Consider the following 11,894-nt stretch of genomic DNA (forward strand, 5'->3'; position numbering starts at 1 on the left):
AACCAGTGCATACCATATAATACAACATTTATTTGTTTTACATTTATGATTCTGTATATAAATAAGAAAAATAACCTTTACAATTATCACAAACTTGCAGAAAGATTTTTATTTAATTCTTTACCTACCAGAATTAATTTACATAACCCAGTAAGCATAATTTACCTTCATAACATTACTTCTAAAGAGAGGATCCACTTATGTCTAATTTTGGCATGCAAAGATAGGTCATAGCTCATCACTTTGTGAGAGAATTGTCAATATGTTCAAAAAGAACGTGTCAACACAACACTGCAAATATTTATTTAGTCTGTTTTACCACTGCACCAATGCGGAATCAAACTTAGGCCTTTGTGGTGCGAAGTGACAGCGCTACTCACATTGCAAATAGTGTAGGTATTCGTTTCAATATCACCTTCTACTGTACATAATAAGGTGAATAAATCAATAACTAAAAAAAACTCAGTCTGTGTAGAGCAAGGCCAGAACCCCCTGTTAAATCTTTAAAACCTCAGGTGGCACTGCATGAGAAGCTGTCATGCTATTGTGATAAATACAGCCACATGGGCTCGGAAATACTTCGGAGAACTGTTCTCACTTAACACAGTCTGCTGCATTAAGAAATTTAACCTGAAACTGAAAGATAAACACATGCATCAATTCCTAGCAGAAATGCTGCCAAATCCTTTTGAATTTATCTCAGATAAACAAAAGATGGTAGAAATGTGTGCTCTGGTCCAATGAGTCCATGTTTTAGCTTATTTTCAGAAAAAAAAAACTTCTTTGTGTCAATTTGTTGGTTAAATATTGATTATTGCATACATTATGTATGCATATCTCAGCATGTTACAATATGTTAGACAATGACAATGACTTGATGCTACCGTGCATTAGACTGATTGCTATTTTCTTGTAAAAAATTCCTTTGGTTATTAATAGCCTTCTGTAACAGCGCAACATCGACCCCGTCCACACAGATCAAAACCCGTGCACGCAGAGTGGCCTCATGTCCTAAAAACACGAGAAACACAAAGTAAAATGAGTATTTTAGTTATTTTTTCGAAAAAAATAATAATAATAAAATAAAATATTTATAATATATATATATATATATATATATATATATATATATATATATATATATATATATATTATTATTATTATATATACAGGTGCTGGTCATAAAATTAGAATATCATGAAAAAGTTGATTTATTTCAGTAATTCCATTCAAAAAGTGAAACTTGTATATTATATTCATTCATTACACACAGACTGATATATTTCAAATGTTTATTTCTTTTAATGTTGATGATTATAACTGACAACTAATGAAAACCCCAAATTCAGTATCTCAGAAAATTAGAATATTATGACAAGGTACAATATTGAAGACACCTGGTGCCACACTCTAATCAGCTAATTAACTCAAAACACCTGCAAAGGCCTTTAAATGGTCTCTCAGTCTAGTTCTGTAGGCTACACAATCATGGGGAAGACCCATTCAAAAATGTGGGGGAGATTCACAAAGAGTGGACTGCAGCTGGAGTCAGTGCTTCAAGAACCACCACGCACAGACGTATGCAAGACATGGGTTTCAGCTGTTGCATTCCTTGTGTCAAGCCACTCTTGAGCAAGAGACAGCGTCAGAAGCGTCTCGCCTGGGCTAAAGACAAAAAGGACTGCTGAGTGGTCCAAAGTTATGTTCTCTGATGAAAGTAAATTTTGCATTACCTTTGGAAATCAAGGTCCCAGAGTCTGGAGGAAGAGAAGAGAGGCACAGAATCCACGTTGCTTGAGGTCCAGTGTAAAGTTTCCACAGTCAGTGATGGTTTGGAGTGCCATGTCATCTGCTGGTGTTGGTCCACTGTGTTTTCTGAGGTCCAAGGTCAACGCAGCCGTCTACCAGGAAGTTTTAGAGCACTTCATGCTTCCTGCTGCTGACCAACTTTATGGAGATGCAGATTTCATTTTCCAACAGGACTTGGCACCTGCACACAGTGCCAAAGTTACCAGTACCTGGTTTAAGGACCATGGTATCCCTGTTCTTAATTGGCCAGCAAACTCGCCTGACCTTAACCCCATAGAAAATCTATGTGGTATTGTGAAGAGGAAGATGCGATATGCCAGACACAACAATTCAGAAGAGCTGAAGGCCACTATCTACGGTGGCCGAGAAGTGCAAAACAAATTTACATTTCAGAAAACAAAATTACAAAAAAACTAAAACAAATTTACAACAAAAGCAAAAACAAATTTACAAGTGCTTGGGTACCCAGTGTTTGTAAATTTGTTTTGGCATATGTAAAAGTGTTTCAGCACTTGTAAATTTATTTTCGGCATATGTAATTTTGTTTTCTAAAATGTATATTTGTTTTGCACTTCCCGGCCGCACATTTCTGACGGAAAAGGCAGGGACAATAAACCGGAAGTGCGTGTTGCTTACCTGCTGTCAATCAAACTGTTTCTCAGCGATAAAGTGAACGGAGTTTGTGATGGTGACGATAAACAAGGTTTTGTCTAGTTTGTGGAAATCATTTTATCCAGTTGACCCGCTATTGTTTTTCTTGTGGAAAGTTTTGTGCAGATGTTTAGACGTGGCGTGTGCATCTCTATTTACCGTCCGCTCTTCTAAACATCTAAGGAATTCCCACAAGAACAACAAAAGCGAAATAATGAAAATAATTAACACAAAATGGACAAAACATTGTTTATTAGGGACGGAACATTTGATACCGAGGCTTGTTGAAGCTTGTTTCACTTTTGTAACACTGGACTCAGCATGTGCGGGACTGATGAAGCTTTGTGCTGTGTTTTATCTCACTCACTATATAAGAGACAATCAAACCAGGGTTACCCACCGTCCTGTAACATACACAATCCTGCTTTATCTGGAGACCAAACGCCGCGTTCAGTACTGAACTGATACAGGACGCTTTGTTCCGTATTTTTATCAATGGGAGACTGTGGGAATTATATTAAGTAGTGTTCACTTTTATTCTTAGTAACGGTGTGTGCGCTGGTTATAGCAGCAGGGGGGGACCTTACACAGTCATGAGAACAAAGGTTTTATTTATGGTGTTTAAAATTTATTATTTTCATTCTTTATAATAAGTCAGAACCATATTTTAGGCAAAACAACGCACTCCGCCCACTGTGCTACTCATACAGCGGTGTATTAAACAGGTTATGTCACGTTACTAAGAATAAAAGTGAACACTACTTAATATAATGAATTAAGCAGCAGTTTCCTTCTGTTTCATACACCACACCGTCTCCCATTGATAAAAATACGGAACAAAGCGTCCTGTATCAGTTCAGTACAGAACGCGGCGTTTAGTCTCCAAATAAAGAAGGATTGTGTATGTTACAGGATGGTGGGTAACCCTGGTTTGATTGTCTCTTATATAGTGAGTGAGATAAAACTCAGCACAAAGCTTCATCAGTCCCGCACATGCTGCTTTAATATAAGCTCCGATACACTGAGTCCAGTGTTACAAAAGTGAAACAAGCTTTAAAGCCTCGGTATCAGATGTTCCGTCCCTAATAAACAATGTTTTGTCCATTTTGTGTTAATTATTTTCATTATTTCGCTTTTGTTGTTCTTGTGGGAATTCCTTAGATGTTTAGAAGAGCGGACGGTAAATAGAGATGCACACGCCACGTCTAAACATCTGCACAAAACTTTCCACAAGAAAAACAATAGCGGGTCAACTGGATAAAATGATTTCCACAAACTAGACAAAACCTTGTTTATCGTCACCATCACAAACTCCGTTCACTTTATCGCTGAGAAACAGTTTGATTGACAGCAGGTAAGCAACACGCACTTCCGGTTTATTGTCCCTGCCTTTTCCGTCAGAAATGTGCGGCCGGGAAGTGCAAAACAAATATACATTTTAGAAAACAAAATTACATATGCCGAAAATAAATTTACAAGTGCTGAAACACTTTTACATATGCCAAAACAAATTTACAAACACTGGGTACCCGAGCACTTGTAAATTTGTTTTTGCTTTTGTTGTAAATTTGTTTTAGTTTTTTTGTAATTTTGTTTTCTGAAATGTAAATTTGTTTTGCACTTCTCGGCCACCGTAACTATCAGAGCAACCTGGGCTCTCATAACACCTGAGCAGTGCCACAGACTGATGGACTCCATGCCACGCCGCATTGCTGCAGTAATCCAGGCAAAAGGAGCCCCAACTAAGTATTGAGTGCTGTACATGCTCATACTTTTCATGTTCATACTTTTCAGTTGGCCAACATTTCTAAAAATCCTTTTTTTGTATTGGTCTTAAGTAATATTCTAATTTTCTGAGATACTGAATTTGGGGTTTTCATTAGTTGTCAGTTCTAATCATCAACATTAAAAGAAATAAACATTTGAAATAGATCAGTCTGTGTGTAATGAATGAATATAATATACAAGTTTCACTTTTTGAATGGAATTACTGAAATAAATCAACTTTTTCATGATATTCTAATTTTATGACCAGCACCAGTATATACAGTGTATCACAAAAGTGAGTACACCCCTCACATTTCTGCAGATATTTAAGTATATCTTTTCATGGGACAACACTGACAAAATGACACTTTGACACAATGAAAAGTAGTCTGTGCGCAGCTTATATAACAGTGTAAATTTATTCTTCCCTCAAAATAACTCAATATACAGCCATTAATGTCTAAACCACCGGCAACAAAAGTGAGTACACCCCTTAGTGAAAGTTCCTGAAGTGTCCATATTTTGTGTGGCCACCATTATTTCCCAAAACTGCCTTAACTCTCCTGGGCATGGAGTTTACCAGAGCTTCACAGGTTGCCACTGGAATGCTTTTCCACTCCTCCATGACGACATCACTGAGCTGGCAGATATTCGAGACTTTGCGCTCCTCCACCTTCCGCTTGAGGATGCCCCAAAGATGTTCTATTGGGTTTAGGTCTGGAGACATGCTTGGCCAGTCCATCACCTTTACCCTCAGCCTCTTCAATAAAGCAGTGGTCGTCTTAGAGGTGTGTTTGGGGTCATTATCATGCTGGAACACTGCCCTGCGACCCAGTTTCCGGAGGGAGGGGATCATGCTCTGCTTCAGTATTTCACAGTACATATTGGAGTTCATGTGTCCCTCAATGAAATGTAACTCCCCAACACCTGCTGCACCCATGCAGCCCCAGACCATGGCATTCCCACCACCATGCTTGACTGTAGGCATGACACACTTATCTTTGTACTCCTCACCTGATTGCCGCCACACATGCTTGAGACCATCTGAACCAAACAAATTAATCTTGGTCTCATCAGACCATAGGACATGGTTCCAGTAATCCATGTCCTTTGTTGACATGTCTTCAGCAAACTGTTTGCGGGCTTTCTTGTGTAGAGACTTCAGAAGAGGCTTCCTTCTGGGGTGACAGCCATGCAGACCAATTTGATGTAGTGTGCGGCGTATGGTCCGAGCACTGACAGGCTGACCCCCCACCTTTTCAATCTCTGCAGCAATGCTGACAGCACTCCTGCACCTATCTTTCAAAGACAGCAGTTGGATGTGACGCTGAGCACGTGCACTCAGCTTCTTTGGACGACCAACGCGAGGTCTGTTCTGAGTGGACCCTGCTCTTTTAAAACGCTGGATGATCTTGGCCACTGTGCTGCAGCTCAGTTTCAGGGTGTTGGCAATCTTCTTGTAGCCTTGGCCATCTTCATGTAGCGCAACAATTCGTCTTTTAAGATCTTCAGAGAGTTCTTTGCCATGAGGTGCCATGTTGGAACTTTCAGTGACCAGTATGAGAGAGTGTGAGAGCTGTACTACTAAATTGAACACACCTGCTCCCTATGCACACCTGAGACCTAGTAACACTAACAAATCACATGACATTTTGGAGGGAAAATGACAAGCAGTGCTCAATTTGGACATTTAGGGGTGTAGTCTCTTAGGGGTGTACTCACTTTTGTTGCCGGTGGTTTAGACATTAATGGCTGTATATTGAGTTATTTTGAGGGAAGAATAAATTTACACTGTTATATAAGCTGCACACAGACTACTTTTCATTGTGTCAAAGTGTCATTTTGTCAGTGTTGTCCCATGAAAAGATATACTTAAATATCTGCAGAAATGTGAGGGGTGTACTCACTTTTGTGATACACTGTATATACACTGATCAGCCATAACATTAAAACCACCTCCTTGTTTCTACACTCACTGTCCATTTTATCAGCTTCATTTACCATATAGAAGCACTTTGTAGTTCTACAGTTACTGACTGTAGTCCTAGTTGGTCCACCTTGTAGAGGTAAAGTCAGAGACGATCGCTCATCTATTGCTGCTGTTTGTGTTGGTCATCTTCTAGACCTTTATCAGTGGTCACAGGACGCTGCCTACAAGGTGCTGTTGGCTGGATATATTTTTGGTTGGTGGACTATTCTCAGTCCAGCAGTGACAGTGAAGTGTTTAAAAACTCCAGCAGCGCTGCTGTATCTGATCCACTCATACCAGCACAACACACACTAACACACCACCACCATGTCAGTGTCACTGCAGTGCTGAGAATGATCCACCACCCAAATAATACCTACTCTGTAGTGGTCCTGGGAGAGTCCTGACCATTGAAGAACAGCATGAAAGGGCGCTAACAAAGCATGCAGAGAAACAGATGGACCACAGTCAGTAATTGTAGAACTACAAAGTGCTTCTATATGGTAATTGGAGCTGATAAAATGGACAGTAAGTGTAGAAACAAGGAGGTGGTTTTAATGTTATGGCTGATCGGTGACTGCAGGTATCCAATGGTTTGTAATACCATCTCCAATGACCAAATTTTAATGTGATTGTCTAGAACATACTAGAGCCACGGTGCCGACCAATTAACAAAGTATTTGTATTCCCTGTTAACTCTGAGTCTCCCACCTTTAACATAATCTATTAAATCATTCAAAGGGGAAAAAATAAAATTATGTGATTGCATACGTATTGAGCCCCTCTTATAATTGGGGATGTTGCTGAGTTCAGAATTAACCAATCACATTCAAACTTAGTATTAAATAGTAGTCATTGACACCTGCCATCAATTACTGACTCTGATTAACTACTTATAAAGTTTAGCTCTTCTAGTAGGATTAAAAGTATTGTATCAGTCAGGAGAAGGTTATAGAAAAATTAAAGGCATTACGTATACAGTGAAAAGATCACTATCAACAAGTAAATGAAATCTAGAACAGTGATAATACCAAGAACTTGATGTCCATGCAAAAATAACAAAAAGACAAAAAGAAAACTTGTCCAGGAGGCTATCAAGAGGCCTACAGCAACATAAAAGGAACTGCAAAACCTTCTGGCAAGTACTGGTTGTATACTACAAGTACATGTAACTCATCTCATGAGTCTCCCATATTCTTCATATGTCTGGGCTGTTGGGTAGGATGGCAAGACAGAAGCCTTTTCTTCCAAAAAAACATCCAAGTCCAGCTTTATTTTGCAAAAACCTACATCAAATCTGCAAAACAATGTGCATCTGTTTTACAGACACAAACCTGCCTTTGTTAAGTGACCCAGTGTTATTGAGGGTGTCTGTGAGGTGAGTCCAAGACTTAATTCTTTACTAAAATAAATGTCACCATGATATCAGTTAAATATTTTATTAGATGCTTTTCCCCCTAATAGTCTAGAATAAGTACAGTGGACCCTTGGGTTACGAATGATCTTTTTCAACTTAACGTATGAACAAATTTCGGATTACGAACCGAAATTCGCGAAACGTGACGTCACGAACAAGTTAACTCCGACCGTCTATATATATACTGTATATATATATATATATATATATATATATATATATACAGTGAGCAAACATTCGGACAGCGGACAGTGTTTTTTCGGTGTTTACTTTATATTTTGTAAAATTCAATATTAAAATGGCCTCAAAGAAGTTGCAGAGGAAGCGTAGTGCTGAGAAAATTAACAAATCTATTACTATTTGGTGTGTTGTATAATTACTCCTGCCAGTAGCCGTCACTGTGTACTAGACAGAGGGGACAGTGAGGAGAGAGAAGAAGGAAGTCGCTGAGTAAAGTATTCTTTCTTTCGTGCAATTACACCTACAAAATACAATACTATTGAAATAAAGAAGGAAATAATAGAGAAATATGAGAGGTATTGTTGTTTCTGGTAGATACATTTTATATAAAAAAAGAAGGAAATGTATTATGGTGTATGGTACAGCACACGTACTGTACTGAAATGTGATGTGTGTTTATATCTACAGTACTACTGTGTATTATTGTTTATTACAGGAATGTCTATTCTATAATTTAAGATTTAAGGGAAAATATACTTGTATTTATAATGAAAAAAGACCATTTAAGACATTAGAAAGGTTAGGTAAGGGGGTGGATTGGGAAAGCTGGCACGGATTAATTCTATTTACATGATTTCTTATGGGAAAAATAGGTTTAACTAACAAACATTTTGACTTAAGAACAGCCCTTCGGAACCAATTAAATTCGTAAGTCAAGGGTCTACTGTTTATGCAACTCATTTTGCCTTAAGAAAAAAAAGACCTTTTCATGTTGTTTTACTTGGATCATAAGTCCTTTCTGATAACAGCTTTATATAATTTGTGTGCTTTTTTAAAGGAAGGATTAGTCTTGACTCATCATTTTATTAATTCATACACCCGACGTTGGAAGAGGTTAATACCCTTGAGGTTCAAATATTTATTTTTGTCCAACCAGAACTGTAAATGATTAATCTGTAGAATCAATAAAGATAAGTACAACTGTGTGTACAAAGTTCTGGATGTTCTGGATGATTAATAATGCAGAAAACCAAGTAAAAGCAAGTGGTTTTCATGCTTTTTTTCTATGATTTGTGATTGAAAAAAACAGACACACTTACCATCCTCTGGTTTTTCAATCTCCCCAAGTACAATGTACTGAGCCCCAATTATTGGATTAAAAGGCTCGACGAAAGTTGTCTGCACAGTCACCAGGTACTGCACAGATGCATGATGGGATGCGAGAATGGCTTTCGACTCTTCTGGCTGGTAACTTGTAAGTCTAGAGGACAAAATAGGCCAGAAGTACAATTACACACAACACACTGCATGGTCAGAACTATGCTGACACTCAAACATCTTGTTGGACATGTACATTGGTGGATATTAACATAAAGTTGATCCTCCTTTGCTGCTATTGCAGTATTTATAACAGTATCCAATGTTCTGGTAGGCTCTTCACTAGATTGTCAAACATGACAGCAAGAATTTCCTTGCAGTTAGCAACAGGAACATTATTGAGGTGGGGTACTCAGGGATTTCTCTGACATTATTTACATTTATGACATTTAGCCAACACTTTTATTCAAAGTAACTTACAATTGGTACCAAATACAATGCAAGCAATTGAGAGTTAAAGACATTGCTCAGTTAATTACTAATCCAGCGCCCATGTAGCTAAACTACCACCGCCTGTCATTATATATTTAAGATGGCCCACCAGAAATAAGCCATTACACCTGCTTTTTCTTCATCCATGTGATCGGCAGCACGGTGGCTCAGTGGGTAGCACTGTCGCCTAGCAGCAAAAAGATTCTGGGTTCAATTCCTGGGTTGAGCGGTCTGGGTCCTTTCTGTGTGGAGTTTGCATGTTCTCCCAGTGTCTGCGTGGGTTTCCTACAGGAGCTCCGGTTTCCTCCCACAGTCCAAAGACATGCAAGTGAGGTGAATTGGAGATACAAAATTGTCCATGACTGTGTTTGAAATGATGAATCTTGTGTATGCAAAGTGTGTAAAACATGACGTTAAAATTCTAATAAATAAGCGCCCAGGTGGCGCAGCTGGATAATCTGGTAGCACACCAGCGCCAAGATTCTGAACTCCTCTGTCCAAAACTCGGCATTGCCACCGGTCGGCTGGGCGCCATCTAGCGGGCATAATTGGCAGTGCCTGCATCAGTCACTGATGTGTCTGCTAGGGGGTGGGATGACCAGACTGTGTAGGTGGGGTCTTCAAACGCTGTGCAAGGACCCTGATTAGCCTGTGCAGAATGCATGGGCAAAAAGAAGGGGTCTGCTAGGACTGCGCACGGGTCGGAGGAGGCGTGAGCAGCAACATACCCTCCTCGAATGCAATCAGGGATCCCCAGCAGCGGAACACAGATGAACTATGCTAAATCAGGAGAAAATGGGAGAAAATGCACAAATTAATAGAAAAATTTTTTTTTTAAATAAAAAATACTAATAAAAGCCGCTCAGGTGGCGCAGCGGTAAAGTACGCTAGCTCACCAGAGTTGGGGTTTCGAATACATCGTATCAAACCTTAGCTCTGCCTCTCCGACTAGGCTGGGCGGCAGCATTAACAACGATTGGCTGTTGTTCAGGGTTAGAGGTAAAAAAATAGGTCCTCATAACTGGGGCAACTGCAGCCCCTGCTGGCTGACGGCGCCTGCACAGGGCTGAGGAATAATGCTAATGGGGGTGTGGCCCTCCGTGCACAGTGCCTGTCAAGTATGTGAATACGACTTGTGCGGGTGAAAAATGCAGTCTGTACTGACTGTACGTGCTGGAGGGGGCGCATGTCAGTTGAGAGGCGTCCTCAGTTAGAGGTGAAGGGTCGAATCAGTATAGAGGACGCAATCAGGGTAATTGGACACGACTAGATTAGGGGATTAAATAATTGGGGGAAAAAAGAGGGAAAAATATAAATTAAAAAAAAATTCTAATAAATAAATAATAAATACATCAATCCATGTGATCAGCAACAAAAAAATAGCTGCTGAAATCATTGCAAACATGGACCCTAACATAAGTCTGTAAACTTGTCATTTCAACTGTAATGATTTATTTAAAGCTTTATTGAGGTAAAAAAAAAACCCACCTTAAATGTATAATGTTATGTAAACCCCCAAGTACCAGACCTCATTAATGTTCTACTGCTGACTGTCTAAAGTTCCTGAGGTCGTGTTCCACAATCCAACTCTAAATAATGTACCTTCCATAAGTCCTGAGTGATGCTCCATCTTTGACCAGATCAGTTTTAATTTCCCAGGGAAAGTAAAACACTGCAGCTGCCGGTAACATCACTGCTGTTACACCCAACTGTGTTTAAAACCACAACAGAAAAGCCAAAATTACGTTCATTTCTAGGTAACCACCAGTGTCTTCCATTGTTAAACTTCAGCTCCTTCAGTTACTGCATACTGATTGGCTGCGAAGTGAGGACGTCAGATCACGTGATCACCTCACGAACGAAAACGCACCTCGACTAGGCCAAAGTTGAGTCATTAAACAGTCCATTTATCACACAGAAACCCTGACTATAGAGATAGGTTAGTGTTACATCCCAAATTATGTACCACGGTATGTGAAGTGCACTAGATAGTGTGTTAGAGCTGTTTCCAATTTCTCCATGTAGGGTACTTGTATAGGCACCTTGAATGGGATTTGCAAAACAGGCCATAAATACATCTGCAGGTCTTGTTTCTAGTTTGTAGTATAGACCATCAACATTATTATTAGTTTACAGTGCATGTCAACACATTTTAATTGTATTCTTACAATTTTAGTTATGTTTTATTACGTACTTCTACCACGTGATTTGAATATTTACTTGTGAACTGACAAACGAATCTCATTTTTTAATGGCCTGTCAGAGAAATTCTTAAAATCAGGAGAACATGTTTAAAGATATTAAACATAATTGATTTTAAAAACCAAAATCATGCTTTTATTACTCGTATTCAAACTTCCAGATTATCTAGTCTTATGCATACATCAGATTCAACGTTTTGTTTACTTTCGAGGTCACCAAGGAAACAAACTTTTTTTTTTTCTGTTCAGGTCTTAATGTTAAATCGGCGTCGTTAATGACAAGATTCTGTGGTAAAAATGGCAATAATAA

At 39.0% G+C, this 11,894-nt stretch overlaps 1 protein-coding gene across 2 annotated transcripts in view; it reads right to left on the reverse strand.

Annotated features, from left to right (window-relative positions):
- The window catches only part of ten1 (TEN1 subunit of CST complex), a 43,161-nt gene extending 31,981 nt beyond the window's left edge, over positions 1-11,180 (reverse strand). Inside the window, exons 1-3 of one of the 2 annotated variants that reach the window (XM_062997830.1) lie at positions 10,986-11,180; positions 8,894-9,054; positions 11-1,011 (exon numbers count right to left, since the gene is read on the reverse strand). In XM_062997830.1, the coding sequence (XP_062853900.1) occupies positions 881-1,011; positions 8,894-9,054; positions 10,986-11,074 (381 nt within the window). In that variant the 5' untranslated portion in view covers positions 11,075-11,180 and the 3' untranslated portion in view covers positions 11-880. Of the gene's footprint in view, positions 1-10; positions 1,012-8,893; positions 9,055-10,985 lie in introns of those variants that run through there. The other variant, XM_062997831.1, reaches the window with a different exon arrangement.
- Between the last annotated feature and the right edge of the window lie 714 nt (positions 11,181-11,894).

The sequence above is a fragment of the Trichomycterus rosablanca genome, chromosome 6 (assembly GCF_030014385.1).
Source record: "Trichomycterus rosablanca isolate fTriRos1 chromosome 6, fTriRos1.hap1, whole genome shotgun sequence".
Lineage (NCBI taxonomy): Eukaryota > Metazoa > Chordata > Actinopteri > Siluriformes > Trichomycteridae > Trichomycterus > Trichomycterus rosablanca.